The sequence below is a fragment of the Pavona decussata genome, unplaced genomic scaffold, assembly GCF_977016875.1.
Source record: "Pavona decussata unplaced genomic scaffold, jaPavDecu1.1 SCAFFOLD_54, whole genome shotgun sequence".
Taxonomy (NCBI): Eukaryota; Metazoa; Cnidaria; class Anthozoa; order Scleractinia; family Agariciidae; genus Pavona; species Pavona decussata.
The window spans coordinates 53,332-72,227 of record NW_028145476.1 but is presented as its reverse complement, the minus strand read 5'-3'; the positions used below and the strand labels follow the sequence as shown (position 1 = coordinate 72,227).

Here is an 18,896-nt window from a genome sequence, read left to right as displayed (position 1 = left end):
AGCGTGGAACCTTCAACAAATTCTCGGGATGCCTATCTATTTTGGCCAGGAGCTCTGGAGCCCCAATTTTTTATATAGGCTGGAGCCCGGGAGCCCTAAATCCCTTTGGGCCCTGATTTAAATGTGCGTTACATTGCAAGAGTTTCTTGTTTACTGTGGGTAATCGATGTCTTGTAGGTCATTGATGCGACATAAATCTGTGAAAATTGTTGCTATCGGATATCGTTTAGTTCCAGCATTCCGAGAAGGTATACTTGATACGTACCTCAGCGCGAAGGCTCATTTTCTTGTATCTGTCACAATTTTGACCGCCAAAACGTGCAATGGTTAAAGGCATAAAGGATCTCAAGGAGCCGAAGCTTGTGCCAACAGAGAAAGCTTGCTCATTTCTTCACAAGATTTCTATAGTTTTGTCTGTGGTTGCGATTCTGTTAACCATTGCGCTGTTCGTGAGACTCGAAACAGTGGTCCGTGAAACGAAAATGATGGATTCAAAGTTCTCGCAGGAAATTCAGCACGTCAAAGATGCTCTCAAAGAAGAAGCTAAACCCCAGGCCAATGCGAACGAGGACGTGGATGCTGCCATTGGTAGGTGCCTTAGAAGGCTTGATGTAGAGATTGTAGAACTGTAGAAGTATGTTTTAGAAATCCCGTGTCTGAGTTGTTATTTATGCATAAGAGGGTCGAAAGCTTTCTTTAGCTGAGGCAAAATACAAGACATTTAATTAAGTTTTGACCAATCGAATTTTATCCAATGAGCCACCACCCGTGCATCTCCGTACAAATGGCAAGTAGTGTGCAATGAATTATATTTTATTTGTACTTTTGTCCAATTCATTATTCGGAATGTAGACAGTGGCGTAGTATGAGATGATATTTCCGGTTTCCTGTTGTTAAATTCAATATAGCACACTTGAGTGTGTGTGTTTGTGCCTGACCCTGTTATTATATTCTTCATCTTCTCAGTTTGGCTGCCCTGTCTTTCTAGCCCCTTTGTGGTTATTTTGGGCAGCCAGTACTCGAATGGAGTACAAATAAGAGTTGTTGTTGTCATTGTAGTGCAAATGAATCCTTTCACTGGGAAGACTTTTCGGTCGGCTACTGGTCTTCTTTAAAAAAACCAGAAGAATGGATGTATTCTATGCTGTCGAGCCTCCAGATCAAGAATAACTGAATAAGTCACTTTCAGCCAGCGTTTTGGGAATCTCTTTTATGATCCATAGACTGGTATAATAATTACATGTATATATTACCACTAGCGTTCGGTCGCGTGATATGTCACAATGTCCCTAGTTATTCGTATCTAGGATCTACGATATCTAGTAACGGTAGCTTCATAACTTCTAAACAAAAATCTGTTGAAAAAACAAGACGTTCTATCTTTGCGACTAAGCGTTTATTTTTTTTTTATTATTGTAAGTTTCCGCTCGGGATTTGTAACAAATCATTCGATAGTCTTTTTTTACCTATCTCACTTTATAATTCAAAAGTCTGGGGAGCCTATGATAATATGAATCTTCAAATATGGGAAAAAGATTCAGTTGAACGACGCCATTCACAATTTTTCAAATATTATCTTGGGCTTAACAAATGGGCACCCAATCTGGAGGCACGAAATGAAATAGAAAGATTAGCTCTAAAATCGCGTATTTTTCGTAATGTATTACATTTTTGGTTACACCTTAATTAAAGCCTTTCCCGATAACAATATAGCTAGGCAATGCCTTTATATCTCGGAAAATCTTGCCCTATCAAACGATCAAAGCCTCATGAACTTAATAAAAACGCGATTGATAAAATATAATCATACAACAAGTACTAGTTTTTCTATTACTAAACAAAAATCCCAACTCATTAAAACAATATGTTTCCACTCTTTATTCGAATATAGAGACTCTAAAGCGCATCAAATAAAACTTATTAGGATGAATACTAAACTTAATTTTTATTCCAAATTTATAAATTATACCAACGGTTCTGATTGCTATGATCTGGTCAAGAATATGAGACACAGGAGAATTCTTGCCAAATTTAGAGTTGGAAAGCATAACCTTCAAATTAAAAAAAGGTAGACACACAAAGCCCTTAACACCAAGAGAGCTAAGGAGCTGCGAATACTGTCATTCAAAAAATGTAGAAGATGAGTGCCATTTATTTTTCGACTGCGTCTCATATGCTGATTTACGAGACAACCTTTTTTACGACATTAGAAAATATTGTGAAAGTTTAAAGAATTTATCAGACGAAGATCTAATTACATTTTTCTTCAATAGCGTAGACCCCGTGATTTGTAAAAAAATGAGCCATTTTATATATGAAGCATCCTTGAGGCGTGATGATTTGTTAATCCGTAACTTGTAATTATTACATTTATCATTGTTGATGTAATAGGTACCATTAATGTTATGTGGGAATGCCAATAAAGTATGTTATGTTATGTTACGTTTTTCTCGACCCTAAAAACACCTGTAATGGTGTAATGGTGTAGTGTTTAGGCGAATATGGGACTACGATTGCAGTTCGTGAGAGACATAAAGTAGATTTATTTTTTACACTGTTAAAAATTGTAAAGAAATACGTAAGAAATGGAGGTATTGCCCGGGAGGTATGCCTACTTCCTGCATCCTGTGGCGTGTATTTTGTTATTTTTTTTTCATCAATAGATCAGCACAGTTAGGCCTATTAACCAATAGTTCAACGCAAACAAAAACAAAGCGGAGAAAATCTGTTGTTCACATAATGACCTTATGTGAACTTTACGAAAATATTCTTTATCAATATGTGCTTCATGCTTATCAGTTATGACTGCCTTAACTTTGTTTATTTCTTGTATGTTAATGTCACTTTACTGTGTTGTACAAAGAAAGAAATCCGTGGTCATCAAAATAAAAAAAATTCTAAATGGCCTCTTGACACGAGTTGTTGCATTCAGGTTTTAAAGTTACAAAATGAAGTAATAGGAAATTGTTCTCTTTGCAGGTCTAGCGGGCAAAAGTGAAATTGTCCGTCGCAGCTTAAAAACGAACAGCAGCGACTTTGAAGGTTTGAATGACGTTCGCGATGGAATCAAGAAATACGTGGACTTGATCATTGTGAAATCATTGTGCATTGCTCCAGGAAGAGTTTGTCTGCCAGGTCCCCCTGGTCCGAAGGGCATCCAAGTAACCAAGGGTAAAAAGGGAACGCAAGGTTTCATGGGTCCACCAGGTGAACCCGGTAAACAAGGAATGATGGGAGATCCTGGAGCACCAGGAGTCAAGGGAGAAAAAGGTATGTCAGCTTTAGGGCACTCATGTTGCTAAAAACCATATTTCCTTACTCAGGAGATTTTATTTTATTTTATTTATTTATATATTTATTTAACCTTAACTTAATCACGGACAATTCATCAGCTATAACTAAATAAATCATAACAAAGATAATAATAATTCACTAATAAACGATGTAGATATCAAAATTAATAAAAAGTTGCTATCCAAGAATGCCGTGCCTTAGAGTACTTTTGAATTGCCCAATGGACTCTGCTTGCCTTACGTCGCATGAAAGGCTGTTCCATAGGGTGGCGCCACTGTAACTAAAGCTATTTTGCAGAGCACTTTGAAAAAGTAACGACCTCGTAAGAACATCAAACCATTAATAACGCTGCTTTGTATTGAACACAAAGAAGGCAACCAAGTTAGCTGTTAAGAATTGTAATGGTTAGTGCAAAAACGACTGGTTTACCTTTCTGTTTATGAACTGGCAAATTACAGTTCAGCAAAAACGTTTGATATACTTTTCGCTAGACTTTTGGATTGTCCCGTATTCTAATGCTCAGAAATTACAAACAGTACATGTATTTCCTTAGATTGGTTCTCGCAACCGTTAAAATAGATCTCGACTCGTCTTGAAGGGATGGAGAAAACCACCTGAGAAAATCCGAGCCCGCACTGAAATGTCTCGAGAAATTTTAGCTTTCTGTCAGACAAAAAAGAGACGGAGTACAAAGTAATTATTCTCAAAAGCATCAGAGCTGCTTGAAAAGAGTTCTTGGAAGCAACAAGGCACTAGATGCATTTGTCAAACAATGAGGGAAGATCGTGAAATTGCTTGCGTAGTATCAAAACAAAGAAACACTCACCCGAGAAAATTCGTTGTAAAGCTTTTCCAGTCTGTCCAGCTTGGCCCGGCTGACACATCAAATCCTTTGCAGCTTCAAAATACTGTTTGGTTTTAGCTTTTGAGGCTAGAAGTTTGTGGAAAATTTTGCCGGAGCGATTGGCGCACCAGACGAGTACTCCATTTTTCAATTTGATGCAAAACGCTCTCGATTTCATTTAAACTTGAACAAAGCTGCCACTTTCATTCATGCCGGTCCGCGCGCGGGAAAATGTTACAAGTTTCTTTTTTTTGACAAATTAAGATCGCCTCCAGCTTTTTTGCTATAAACCTGTGTTTTGTTATCAATGTGTTAAATAATAAAACAATTATCCTGCTCAATCTTGCGGAATATCGCCTGATTTTCGCCAACTCGGCCTACGGCCTCGTCGGCTAAGTATCAGGCGATATTCCGCGCGATTTCGCAGGATAATTGTTAAATATATGAAACATATATTTTTGAACTACTGATTAATATAAATTAATATAGATTACATAAACAAAACAAAAAAATGTAAAGTACAATACAGGCAGGGACTCCGCGACAGCTTACGCTAATTACTGCGGGCCCGGAACACACTGTAAGTGATGTCTCATCATCTACAAACGAGACTAAAAAGATAACCACACAATCACCAAAAGCAATCAAGGAACCGCTAAGAACAAAGATGGTCGAAAAATATGCTAAAGAAGCAGAACAGCAGTCCTGGCTGGGAGCCTACACTACCAAACAACTCCAAGATAAACAAATGCCACCTACAGCCGATCAAAGTCTAAAGAAATGGAAAAATATCCCCGACATCGTATACAGCGTAAACAGGAGCGTAAGTCAACAACTTTAAATCCTACCAGCAAAATAAAGCACAATTGAAGATTGCAGGCACCAAATGCAGAATGTGTGGCACCGCTACAGAGTCAACCACTCATTTGCTGTGTGCTTGCCAAAAGATCGCACAAAGTCTCTATAAAGCAAGACATGACAGATCGTTAAGACCTATCTATCACCACCTACTGCACTAGAAAAGTACAACTTTCAGGAGACTGACAATGAAAAACCATGGTACCAACAAAGGCCATCCTCTGCAGTAATAAAGAATGAAAACGCAAAAATTTCTTTGGCGTGTACCTTTCAAACTCCAAAAGGTACCAGAAAAGGGAGCAAATAAAATAGACATGGAAGTTTTCAACAAACAGACTAATAATTAGACACTACTTGAAGGCGCTGTCTGCCAAGTTGGCACAATTGCGGACAAAACAGCGAAGAAACAGAAAAAACACACAGAACTACGTGCAGGCGTCAAAAAACTTTATATATTGTTTTCGACTTTCTCAGAGGCTACCATGAGGAGTTACGGAAGGACTAAGCTCAATAACGAACACTGACAAAGAGCTGTCCTTCCAGTTGTTGAACGCTGTCAGAAAGGGTTATCACTCGCAATTACACTAGTATATCTTACATAATATAATAATAATAATAATAATAATAATAATAATAATAATAATAATAATAATAATAATAATAATAATAACAATAAAATGGATAATAATAATGATAATGATAATGATAATGATAATGATAATGATAATGATAATGATAATGATGATGATAATGATAATAATAATAATAACAACAATAATAATAATAATAATAATAATAATAATAATAATGATAATGATGATGATGATAATGATTATGATGAAGATGATGATGATGATGATAATAATAATAAAAATAAGAATAAAATAAATAAAATATTTGCTGGCAAGCGGTAACGAGGCAGCACACCCTTCTTTGCAATAGTACCATGGGTTCCGGAGACTTTTCATTTGCAGTTTCCGGTTTCAGTCCTTTTTCGGTCCTGCGGAAAAGCGGCTTCACCGCGAAAAAGTTGTATTGCAATAGCAAAAAAAAAAAAAAGTCGATGTAAGATCGAAAGTATGAGCAGTTCGTTATTCGGGATATCCACTACTGTGATGACGTGGCTGAAAAATGCACGTGAGATCTAACAGAGTTTAACTAGATTTATATTATTCTCCGCCCGTTGAGGCAATATATTTGACCGTTGAGTCAAACTCTATGCCCTTTGAAGTAAATAATTCGACAAATAAAAAATGAATATTGATAAAGCTCATTTTGTTTTCGTTAGTAGTATAAATAAAGGTAAAAGAAAGGTAAACTGTCATTTAAGAGGACAATTTACTCAAATACTGAGGTACATTTTTTTTAACATTAACAATGTGTTTTTTTTTGGTTTTTCCTATTGAAGAACAAGTTTATAGTCTCGGCATCAAAGCAGGCCGCACAACCATGTGACAAGCAACTTGATACCACATAACAGCAAACAATGCGCTTTGATAGGTTTCCTGGTCACGTCCGCATTGATTTATTGAAATACTATATAACTTTAAGAACATGTTAAGAACGTTTTCAGGCTCGGCAAAAAAAAAAAATAAATAAATAAAGAATTGAATAAGAACGTTCAGCCTCAGTCGCAAAATTAGAAGCTCTTATAAGAAAAAGAGTAGATGTGTAACAGGTATGTATATGATAAATAAAGAACAAATATAATCACTGTGGTTTCCTCGGACAAAGAAATCGACATGTCCTTGACCTGATTGGCATAACATTTTTGTTTTCAAACTAAGTCAGTCGGTTTTTTTGTTCTGTCTATTTTTCCATTCGGATTCACCCTCATTACGTTATTGCTAATTGTTACCTATGAATCAGTTCTGATTCGTCGAAACTGTGGATACATTGTTTACCATTTTTTCGTAAGGTGATGCAGGACTCCCTGGACATCCGGGACCTAAAGGAGAGAAAGGAGAGTCCATATCTGCCCCAAGGGTGACCATATCTCCTGCTTCAGTGACAGTGAGTGAGCATCAGACCGCCACGTTTTACTGCTCAGCTGTTGGTAACCCAAAGCCTTCAATATCATGGAATAAGCTGAATGGTTCAGACCTGATGAGGGTGAACAGAAGTGGTCAACAGGATAAGCTAGAGATTAAGAACGCCGCTTACATTGACTCGGGGAAGTATGCTTGCACGGCAAGAAATGTCTTGGGACAAGACATGAGAACTGCTGAGCTGTTTGTTGAGGGTGAGATTTAGATTGTCTTTTAAGTCACGAAAATCACTTTTTGTTTCTTTCCTTTCAATGTGTCGAAAAAGGACTTAATGTGTATCAAAAACGAACCTGAACCTTAACAAGCGCTGGAAATTTGACTCCACCTTTGACGCGCGTGAATCAAATGCGGCCTTTGTCACCTGTGATTCGAATCAAAGGTGGCCTTTGACATTCTTTGACCACACATTTGATGTTGCCCAAAGGCGTTTTTTCGTGCAGTGTTAATAAAGTGAGCAACCAATAAATAACGTCCGTTTGGATCAGGTGGATGAACGGTTTTACAGCCAACGAAACACAGATCAAAATGTTAAGGGTCCTTGAGTAAGGGCTAAAGGAGATTCGTTTGTCGTGCTGTGCAAGGAAGTACTGCGTACACTATGGACTCAGTGTTCCAACCAAAGCGAACAATGACATTTGCCGCTCGTCGGTACTGGCATTTTAAAATTTCGTTAGTGCTGTTCAATGCCATCCATTCAGAACTTTCTTCATACTTCATCCGGAGTTCTAAACTCCTTGAAACAATAAAAGCACTCGGCCGCATTCATGTTTTTTTTGGAGTTTGAAACTCCCGACGAAGCACTCGTCCTCGTTTATGACATCAAATATTACTTGAATGTTTTTTCGCTATTTTTTGAAGGCATGCCTTGCATGTAGTAAAGTCAAAATATATATTCAGTGCCAAAGCAGATTTTTATTGCGGGATTATTTTCTGAGAAGGCTTTTTGAACTTGATGCTGATGTTTATCTGTTGTTGATTGTATTTAGTTCCTCCAGTGTTTACCAAGATCCCTGACAGAGTAATAACAGTAAAAGAACATTCAACTGCAAGTATTGTTTGCCAAGCTTTTGGCTTTCCGCCACCAGTTATTCACTGGTCTAGAGCTTTCTCAGTTCCGTTGCCACAAGGGCGATCCGTGGTTGTAAATGGTACACTTCAAATTTCACGATTCAGTTTTGAAGACATCGGTAGCTATCAGTGTAAAGCAACTAACAAGCTGGGATTAGTTACCACGATAACCGCGTTACATCAGTTCAGAGAAGGTGAGAAGTACGCACTAAACAAATTGGTTGAAAATGATAGCAGTTGGTTAGGTTTTTCATAACGATTATATTTGTAATTTTATTAGCGACAATCAGATATCAGACTAAGTTGAACTAAAATGAACTAAGATCAACCATTCCCTTAACTCTGGAGATTGATCTCTACTGAGTATATGCAAACTTCTGTCGTCAGATTCTTTATTGTTATTCTGATAGTCGCTGAGAAATTAAGCTTTTTGAATGAGGTTATGATAATTACAGTACCCTTGCCTTATTTCAGACCAAAAAATGTATTTGTCATTCGCATTTTCCGAACAAGTCCCTAAAGTCAATCCTCATTTTAAGACGTAAACAGGAAATTATTCGGCAATACAAAACTTTTTCTCTTCCGGTCAAAACCAAGATAACTAGCTCTCAAATGACATCCGTTATAATTCAGGGTGCATTCCTCTACCTTAAGGCCGATTTAGACGGTACAACTTTTGCTTTCCACTGTTGCATGCGATTTTAAGAGCGTGCCCGGCTCGCGTCATGCGAAAATTCGCACACAACTCTCGTCACTCAACATTGCCTATACCTACGATTGTGGTAGGATTTTAAAACATGTTTTAAAATCCTACGACATTTTTTGTGACGTACACGACAGTTCTAAGCGAGTTGTAGGTTTGATTTACACGAAACAATTCGTGTCGTAGGCCTGTCGAAGGAAACGCTGTATTATATATCAAACACGAGAAAAAGTGTTTCATCCGATTTGCAAGTTGAAACACGAGGCCCAGAGCTATTTGGAAATCGATGTAAGTGTTTCGGAATCTGGAAGAAAATTAAACAGTTTCATCAAAGGTAGATTAGAGTAACTCACTTTTCCGAAAACCTATTACTTTTTTAAATGTTTAAGTTTTTTCCAGTTTCTTTTGTGAGCAATCATTTTGTCCTTTTTTTTTTCAAATTACAGTGGAACTGAACTTTCTTGAGCCCTGTAGCTATTAACGGTGGTTCCTTTGTTCGATGCACAGCTAGCAAAAATAGTAGCGTAGGCGGCATAGGTATTGTTTAGTAAGATACAAAGTTGAACTGTTATTATGTTTTAATTACCAGCATTCAAGGCTGTTTTTACAAACCTCGGTGCGAGTGGGAGACTTGGTCCAACATCACTCGGCAGTCACTACAGCGGCCAGGATCACGACGGTCAAGTTACTTTGGTCAGCGGTATACAACGATGGACTGTTCCGTACACAGGTAACTACAAGATCGAAGCAGTAGGAGCTTCAGGAGGATATGATACATACACTAATAGCCATCAGTATCGAGGAAGAGGCGCTAGAATGATAGGCACCTTTCGCTTATCAAAAGGCGAAACAATTAAGATTCTTGTTGGTCAAGAAGGTGGAATCAACAGAAACAAGCGAAGTTCTGGAGGGGGAGGTGGAACCTTTGTAGTGAGAGCAAGCAACACTCCAATGATAATAGCTGGAGGAGGAGGAGGCATCGAATATGCTAGCTCAAGACATACAGAGTGCGATGCTTCCGCCGCAACATCAGGGAGAGCTGGGTACAAGTCATGGTCGGGTGGAAGCAGTGGACACGGTGCTAACACAGCTGACAGTAGCTACTCAGGTAAGCCTGCATTGTGTTACAGCCCACTTAATTTCTCTGCAGACAGATTTCTTCTTTGATTGGCTTCCCATAATTAGTCTACCAGCCCATATCCAGCAGTTTATTATTTTTGGCGATTTCCATGTTTATTTTTTGGGAAAACTGGGCTAATTTTGTGACTAGGTAAATTGAAATCGTTGATTTAAATTGTTTAGCTACAATTGATTTTACACTGAGGGTGTAGTTAGTCGCGGTAAAATGCATTTTTAGTTTAAAGTGTATATGACAGTTTTTTTTATTTGCTTGATCGAATCTTCATGTTGTTCTCGTATGAAAATCGCTATCGATTTTTCTTCCCCTCGTTTGAGGCCGACAAATACGTGTAATTTCACTTCCGGTTGTGTAAATGCAAAACCGCGCAAGGTGGGAAACTGGGGATAGTGGGCCTGTGACGTCAATACAAGAACGCTGCTTTCGCGGGTTTCAGTGTATTTGTTGTGCGAAGAAAGAAAACATGGTTCTGCGGTGTGTTGTATACGGCTGTAGCGACAAGAAAGACGAGAAAAGGGGGATCTACATCCACCAAATTCCCCTCTACGGTGGACAAGATCGGAAGCCGTAAAAAAGGAGACGAAAATGGATTTCATACGTGAATGGAAGTCGAAAACACTGGACCCCGAGCAATTGATTTTACTCCTTTTTCAGAATATAAGGAAGAAATTTACCAAATGTACCTGGGATCTGAAAGTTCAAAGCAGCCAGTTTTACAAACAGTTATTAACAACTGGGAAAAATAGACTTAATAGTAGATCTAGAAAGAAGTCTTGTACTTTAGTAGTAGCCGAGTGTCGAAAGAATTTTAATTTTCCCATTTAAAGGACGGAATCACATACATCTCAGCCATTGCAAGCTTAAGCTTATTCTTTAGCTCAGCCAGGTTAGTTAGGAACCACGAGAGACACAAAAAAGTTGGAACATATTAAGTTTGCGCATGTTGCTTTCTATTCCATCTTTATAAACATGCATTTTTTTACGTGAGACTTGAAAAAGTTAAGTATGATTCCTGGAACCACATGCTAGTGAAGGATATTGTGTTACTGGTATCATCCACCAAAAATTAGTGCGTCCGTTACGTTTGGCTTTTGTGTTCTCAGATGATGTTTTTCTTGGACAAAAATTCACCCTGTCAGTAAGTTACAGGGAGGCGGCTGAGAAACAGATACCTCTATCCGCGAAATCAAAGCAAAGTAGTCATTCTAGCCGGCCAATCACAACAAATACAAACCGCACAATAAACCAATAAGAATTCAAATGAATGCAATTGAATGGCGTGAAGAGTGCGAAAACCTGTCAACAAGTCGCCATTGGTTTTGGTTTTAGAAATTGGCGTGAATTTTTTTGCTTAATAACAGCTTAGCGAGACCAAACCAAAGGAAACGCGGATTTACTTTTAACTCATAAATGAAAAGCTCTCTTTATCTAATCTTAACTACTCAAGTTTCAGGAAAAAATCATCCTGTGTTACATCGTAACGTATTTACCCTAGTCAGACTCTTAAAACAATTTTTATTCTTTAGAAATAAATTTGTTCACTCTTCCTTTTAGGTGGTGGTGGTGGTGGTTTTTATTCCAGTGGAAGAAGTTCAACACAGTTCGGTGGTACCATGGGTAACGGCGGAGAAGGCGGCAAAGGATTTCTTCAGGGAGGAGTGGGTGGAAGATCCAGGCATTACAATGTTGTTGGAGGGTTTGGAGGAGGAGGTGGTGCTGACGGAAATGGTGGTGGTGGAGGAGGCGGCGGAGGCTACTCTGGAGGAAGTAGCGGAGATAATAAATATGACTCCTGTGGGGGAGGGGGAGGATCTTACAATGCAGGAAAAAACCAGCAGAACGAATGTTGCTTTAACACAGCTGGACATGGTCAGGTGATAATAACATTGATCTAGGTGGCGCATGCTCAGTAAGTTGAATTAAGAGCCCAAAATATGCATTTAAAATGCAACCATGCCCATTTTTGTAGACATAATACAACAATATTATATAAAAAGCGTTGCTGTAGCTTTTTCCTGTAATGAGTTGCCCAAATGATTTTATACAAAATAATCAACTGTGAAAAGGTATAACTACTGGAAAGTAATCGATTTGTAATATACAATTGAGTGTTCTCGATTGTTCCTGTGATAGCGATGTATCGTTAGGCAACAAAGGCAATGGAGAACGTTTTAGAATGTTGAAAGGAATTCGTGTGACTGATGAAGAGGACCAAAGGATATAAGAAATCTGGCTAAATGAGGAACCGTCTGAGAGAGCGAATTTCCCTTTGAAAAATACATTGGCGGAAGTAGATTATCATGACAAATGAAGCGTAATAACTACGATATTTTCTTCATCTTTTGATAACGAAATAACTAGATTTTATGTTACTAATTAGTTTTAGTTTCTAGTTTGCTTTACCGTGTTTTGGCTTTGTTAAACTGAAAACGACTTGCACCCATTTGCTGATCAATCAGTTGGTAACGAATAATAGTCAAGACTTGTTCGGAAGGGAAATAGACTTGTGGTTGGTTCATGCAATATTTGCGTTTTTAAACATAGTTAAAGTAAAATAGTTTGGTTTCGAATTGGCCTAGCCGTTTCAATTAAAATATTACTTTACTCAGAAGGTAGAAATAAATAATCTATTTCCCTTGTTTTCTGTTCTCCTATCCTTCAGAGCCTAATTGAAAAATTACCATATCAGCTTTTGTTCAAATTTGACTTTGGAAATTGACTGGACAGTTTTAAAACTCATTAGCAATAAAATGGTCACTATTTTGTTAGAGTAAATAAACCATGATGAGAGTAATTTCTTACAAATAGATTTTGTGATAAAAATGCACCCTAAAAGGTCACGACGTTTCGACCTGTCCGAGGCCATTTTTTAGTGCGAGTAAAATATAAAAACCATAGCATAAATATATCACAAACTGTTAAAAATCGGTAAGAATGTCATGAACGCTAAAATGTGACAAAACATGTCAATGATAAGTATTTATAAAGTTAAAAAAAGGACATAAAACAATGAAACAATGAAGCAATAATGAGGCTTGTTAAGAACTGATCTAAACAAATAATTTAGCACGGACGGAATCGCACTGTTTGTTTAGTGATGGTTTCAGTTCTTTGATAAAAAGCATTTCAAAAATAAGACAATCAAGTTTGTTCTGACACTTTCTTAAAATTTTTGAAACTTTGCGCAATGTCATTTGGGGCCATATTGTGCTGCTTCCTCAGGTGGTTTCCGATCCCTTATGTTCCTCAATTCGCTTGCGAAGGTGTCGGCACGTGTAGCCAACATAACCTGCATCGCACAGGCTAGACTGAAAATGATACACAGCGCATTGTTGATTTACAAGGGGTGGCTTGTTTCCCGTCACTTTTATTTCATCCTTGATCTTCCGACTTGTGTACACCGGGCTGATGTCCACATTGTCCGGTTAGACACGAAGGTGCGCAGGAAGCCAACGGATACTGGGCTACTGTTACACTACCACAGCCACGTGGACGGTAGATATAAACCGTCATTGCTGAATACCATGTTCAACCGTGCATTTAAGCTCTCATCTACGTGGAAGCTTTTTCATCAGGAATGTGCGTCTCAAAGAGACCTTTTCCCGACTACGCTACCCAGACAAACTTGTGCATTCTACCATCCGTCAATTCATTGATTCAAAGGGTCTGAGGATTCACGTACCCAACAACAAGTACCTGAGAAGCAAGAAGCCCCAATCAGAATCGTGTTGCAATTCAAAGATCAGAAATCTGCAAACGCAGCGCGCAGACAACTTGGAGACTTCAGTAGGAAGATCAAGGATGAAATAAAAGTGAATGAAGACAATACAAATTTTTGAAACATCCAAGACATCACAAAAACTCACCCTTTAACGCCAAGTGCTTCAAACTCCTCAACCTTGCTAAATATGAAATGTTATTTTCATTTCATGTATTCTTAAAGTTGTATCTCATAAATTAGTGAAGAGTAGGTCACGTGACATCCTATCTCCAAAGGGCCTATGCCTGTGTCAGGTAGTTCAGCGGGAAACGGAATGACAAGTATGGGGAATATTAAACGACAAAACATGGAGAAAAGCAACGCAACGTAAAAGCAAACAGCTCGTCCTTCAGAGAAATTTGCCTCAACTTGTTTTTTTAGTTTTATAAAACAGAAAGGCGTACTGTAACTGTCTTATGCGCGTCATTTATTTAGCGGTGAGCGTAAACAAAAATTTCACCAAACAATCACCCTGGCGCTAATTTCAAATTTCACGTTTTGTCCTTTGAAGGAAACAGGCTTAAGTTGAGGACAATAGGCCATTTTCACGATGGCGTCATTTACTATCAGAATCGTTCACTTTGTTGTTTTCTCTTGCAAATTCAGTAGGATTATTGTTACCTAAATTTAACTAACAAAGGAAAACGAAGAGGAATTTGTTAGTTGTAGTAAAATAAGCTCATCATTGCCTATCATTCAATTTATTGGTGGCGGATCATTGCTCTTTTAGTTTTCATGTCTGAACCAAGGGGGCTAAAGGGGCGCTTATTCGAGGATGTGTGGCACAGAGCATGAACTTGGGTAGGCCAAGTTGACGCGCATACTTATTAGTTAGTTACAAATTAATGTAAGGAAATAGTCATCAGTGGCTTCATTTATGTATACACTCATCTCTTTAAGGAGGTTTAAAGGACGGTGCCTACTAATACCGAAGTGTTTTCGTGTGGTTTATGAAGCAGATCTTTGCAAGGGCTATAGAAATCCAAAACAAAAATTTGGGGGAATCACGCATTTTTAGAGATAATTTACATGCAACAATTATTCTAAAAAGCAGTAAAATACAAAGTGTATGGCATTTTTTTCCAAATTGAAGCTTTATTATCTCTGAAAAATGTATGGTTACGCCTAATTTTCTTTTTGGATACTATGAGCACTTGCAAATTTCTGCTTTCTCCTCATGTTTAAACCGCGCAAAAATATTCCGGTTTTATTTAGCACCACCTATAGGAAACCCGAGAATCACGAGATGCGCAGAACGTATGCGCAGTAACAATAGTAGGCACCGTCCTTAACTGTTAAAAATTTTATCGTCAGTAAGTTCTTTAGACTTGATATTTTGAAGATACATTTTTATTTTAATCTGTTATTTTAAGTAGTTTTTTTATTTTTATGTTAATGCTTGTTCCGTTAATTATTGTAAAGTACCATGGGCAATAAGTGGAGTGTTGGCGCTCTTTAGATGTGAATTATTGTCATTAATCAATATTTTCCTAAGGGAAAGTGTTGAACTAAAACCCAATTTATTAAAAATAAATTATGGAAAATAGCTTTTTATTGCAGCAAAAATGTTGCTTGCTTTCTCTGACTAGAATGATAATTAACAATACAAATAAGCGAAAAGTTACGACGCTTTCATATCATCCTAAGTTCATTTTTACGTACATAATACACAAAACAACGATTTCAGTCTGTTTAGATACCAAAGAGAGTGTCCATCACTTACATGTGAATAAATAGACAGTGATAATTAAAATGTTGGCAGTTTAGAGTTAATTAACTTTATTTTTATTCAGGTTTCTCTTCTATTGACTGATATCAGGATAACATTGAAACGCCGTATGTTATCTGTCTAAAGCTATTTTGTTTAGAATTTCAAGACTTTTTGAAAGAGAATTGTAAAAGGTAGAAAACTGGAAACCAAATTTAAAAAAATTGATTTCCATTTCGCGGCAGTTTCCTATCAACAGAAAGGGTGCACATGCGCACCCGTCAGAGGTTAGACTACTGGGCTCAAGCGTCAGGCCTTCCGCTCACCAGTCGGGTGGTGAAATTACTAAGCAGAAAGTAAAATGGATATTCTCCCTTGTATGTACAAGTATAGTTATCGCATCCTACAGGAGAGCGGCACGTCGTACCGAGTACCTAAGTCTGGCTTCGCTTCGCACATTCGTGGCCGTTCCGAATCTTTTACATGTTATTCGCGTTAGTTTAGCTTTTCAAAGCGAATAAAGAAAATCTTAATGTTTGTCTGCCGCTGGGTTTCTCCTCGGAAAGTAACTTTTCGATACCCTTTTCCAGACCTGGGGCCCGTTTCTTGAAAGTCCCGGTAACTTACCGGGCCCGATAAGTGTTTTTGGTGATAAATGTTTCTTAACAGCAGTCAATTTTTGTTAGCTTTGAATAGCAAATTTTAAAAGCTTATAATTCTATGAAAACATTAGCCAAGTACCAAGTCTGTAATCACTGTGTAATCGGCGAAAAAACATTTAAAAATATACTTATCGGGCCCGGTAAGTTACCGGGATTTTCGAGAAACGGGGCTCTAGAATCCACACCCGTTTCAATCTTTAACATTCACACAAATTTTCAAACCAAAACGGCTCAAAAAAGCGTACGTTTTTGCGCCGCCGCATATACATATAGCAAGTAAAGGGGAGTATGTCCCCGGCCCCCTCGACGGAGCCCATCTTTAGTAACTTCGTCCCGGAGAAAGTTGTTTACTTCACTTGCGAGGATGAAGTGATAACATAAAGTATGTATGCCCCTGTCAACTCTCCTGGTACAAAAACCTTTCGCGGCTTGGAGTTGCCCCCATATTATCTGAATTAACGTGAGATAGATAATTTGAAAAATATTTTAAAGCGCATTTTTGCTGGTGTTTCCTTGTTTCCAGTGGTTGATACCAACAGGTCACCAATGTTACGTCAATCCGGAAAATTGTTGCTATAGGATTTCGACTTCACGTTTAGCTCCAGCATTCAGAGTAGGTATACTTTATACTTCAGCGTGAAGACATACTGTATTGTATTTGCCTCAATTTGAGCTTAACTTGCGATTGCTAAAGGCATTAATGATCTCAAGGAGCCTAGAAGTGCGCCAACAGAGAAATCAAAGCTTGCTTATTTCTTCAAAAGATTTCTAAAAGGTTGAATTCAGATAGGGCGCCATTTCTGCCGCGGACTAGCCGTTTCGCTGGAATGTCAGAAAAAACTCACGGTCAAACCTAGGTATGAGTACTAAAATTTGCCTGAAAGGTGGAATCCACGTGAAACCTTTGGCTGGCAACAAAAAACACACGCCTCTTCGCAGGTAAGTGCAGTTTTGTACCAGCCAGAGACGTTTCTTGCGTCAAGTGCGGCTGGCTAGTGCAAAACTGCAATTACCCGGGAGGGGGTGGGTGAGTTTGTAGGCTAGCCCGCGGCAGAAATGGCGCCCGATTTGAATTCAACTTTGTTTTCAACGAAGGCCTGTGTCTCAATAAATAAACATCTCCGAGAGTGAGTTGCTCATGAAGGAAGGCACATCATCCTTCTTCGGTGGGACATCGGATCGGTGGAATGGCGGAAAATCACCCCAAATCCTAATAGATGAACGGACAATGACGGAACAGAGCAAAGGCGTAAAATCACCCCAAATCCTAAAAGACGGAGCGGCGAAAAATATCCCCAAATAATTTATAAATAGTCGACACATTCCGTCAAGGAAAATATTTGCAACGAAAAATCGCCCAAATGCAAAAAGCCACAGTATCGCTCCCCATCCTCCTACCACTACCGAAAAAAAAAAAAAAAAGGAAAAGGATAAACACCTGCTCCTTGATGTTGTTGTTGCAAGAAAAGTTGTTGTCCTTAAGATTTCAACTGCTGAGCGCTTATTTTCGTATAGCATTTGCATAATACACATGGTCGAACAAAGTGACACAATCTTCTATTCGTGTGTGTAAGTGAGAGAGATCTAAATTAAGCTCACAGCCCTGTTTTTTTTGCGTGTTTTTTCCTCCTTGTTTATTTTTTTTTCTCATGGATATATCTGCCCCGGAAATTAAATCAATGCTCAAAAATCATTTTTGCTTGCAATGTATAATATTATGTTTGTTTTTATTCAGTTTGTTAGAGATATTGTAACTGGGAAGATCTGCATCCAGCGGACCGTAGTTATTTCTCATCCATTGCCATGGCAATCAACCACAATAAAAAAATTAATTGACGCTCTTTAATCCGTCGTTCCATCTTTAAGCATTTGGAGTGATTTTCCGACATTCCACCGTTCCATTGTTCCACCGTTTCGGCGTTTAGGGTCGCCCCGTGAAGGGTAACCATGATTGTGAATTTATAGACTATCTGTTTTCATGACCTTGAGGAATAAGACAATAGACGCGTTGTTACATATAAATTGAAAGTCAACAAGATAGCTTTCCGTCAAACGGTCAAACATACGTTTTGGTTGGATATAGCTGGTCTACGAGGAAATGCCTTCGAAACAAATACCATCCTAAACAACGCTGTCATCACGACACGGAAACGTCGTTTAATTTGTTCGTTAGGCTTTGCGTGTTTGGGGTTTTAACTACTTACAGAACCTATCTGCTAGAAATACCATTGGCACGACCTTAGATCGGATAAATTCGTCAAGTCTGGAAACCAAGTAAACTGAGACGTAAGACGGTGGGTGTTTATTAATCAGTTTTGAAAGGTGAGAGGAGGAGAGGGGGGTGGGGTGCTCACACTTGGCATGGGTAGGTACCTTTTTTCGAACCTGAAGGCTTATCTTTACTCCCAAAACCGACCACCTCTTCTCCCCCACCCACACAACACTCCTAGGTTTTCGATTGCCCTCTCGGTAACTGTTGGCATTTTACCACTGCATGCTCTGACAGGTAAAAAGGTTCAACACGTACTGCCATTGATATAATATCCATAAAGGGAAGCTTTATCTTCAGTTGATGCAAGATGTCTGACGAGTACCATCTCCCGTTGCGGTTTTGCCGTATTCTATTCACCCTGGTGCTGTTAGCGCAAAGCACTGAAGGTACCTGCAATCAACTTGTGTCTTTTTTGTTCTATGATAGGATATTTTGTTATCAAATTGTTAATTGGTTTTTTAATTCGTTGTCAAACTGGCCTTCCACAAATCCGCAAAAATTTGGGGGTGGGGTGCAGTCGTGTCCAAACATGCAGGAAACT

General features: G+C 38.5%; 2 protein-coding genes across 5 annotated transcripts in view; both read left to right on the top strand.

Moving 5' to 3' along the window:
* Positions 1–254: 254 nt before the first annotated feature.
* LOC146480193 (uncharacterized) lies at positions 255–12,210 on the top strand. The gene is made up of 6 exons (XM_085109934.1): positions 255–588; positions 2,980–3,270; positions 6,915–7,238; positions 8,031–8,306; positions 9,405–9,923; positions 11,508–12,210. Exons 1-6 carry the CDS (start codon positions 324–326, stop codon positions 11,846–11,848), a joined length of 2,016 nt encoding a protein of 671 aa, XP_084966060.1. The 5' UTR covers positions 255–323; the 3' UTR covers positions 11,849–12,210.
* Positions 12,211–18,588: 6,378 nt separating this feature from the next.
* LOC146480192 (uncharacterized) overlaps positions 18,589–18,896 on the top strand; it is a 41,833-nt gene continuing 41,525 nt past the window's right edge. For all 4 annotated transcript variants that reach the window (XM_085109925.1, XM_085109927.1, XM_085109926.1 and 1 more), the window contains exon 1: positions 18,589–18,741. In XM_085109925.1, coding sequence (XP_084966051.1) covers positions 18,663–18,741 — 79 coding nt within the window. In that variant the 5' untranslated portion in view covers positions 18,589–18,662. The remainder of the gene's footprint in view (positions 18,742–18,896) is intronic.

Coding starts and splice junctions, on each gene's coding strand:
- LOC146480193 (XM_085109934.1), top strand. CDS start 324: ATGGTTAAAGGCATAAAGGATCTCAAGGAGCCGAAGCTTGTGCCAACA. Junction 3,271..6,914: donor AGGAGTCAAGGGAGAAAAAG/GTATGTCAGCTT, acceptor TTTTTTCGTAAG/GTGATGCAGGACTCCCTGGA. Junction 8,307..9,404: donor GTTACATCAGTTCAGAGAAG/GTGAGAAGTACG, acceptor TTTAATTACCAG/CATTCAAGGCTGTTTTTACA.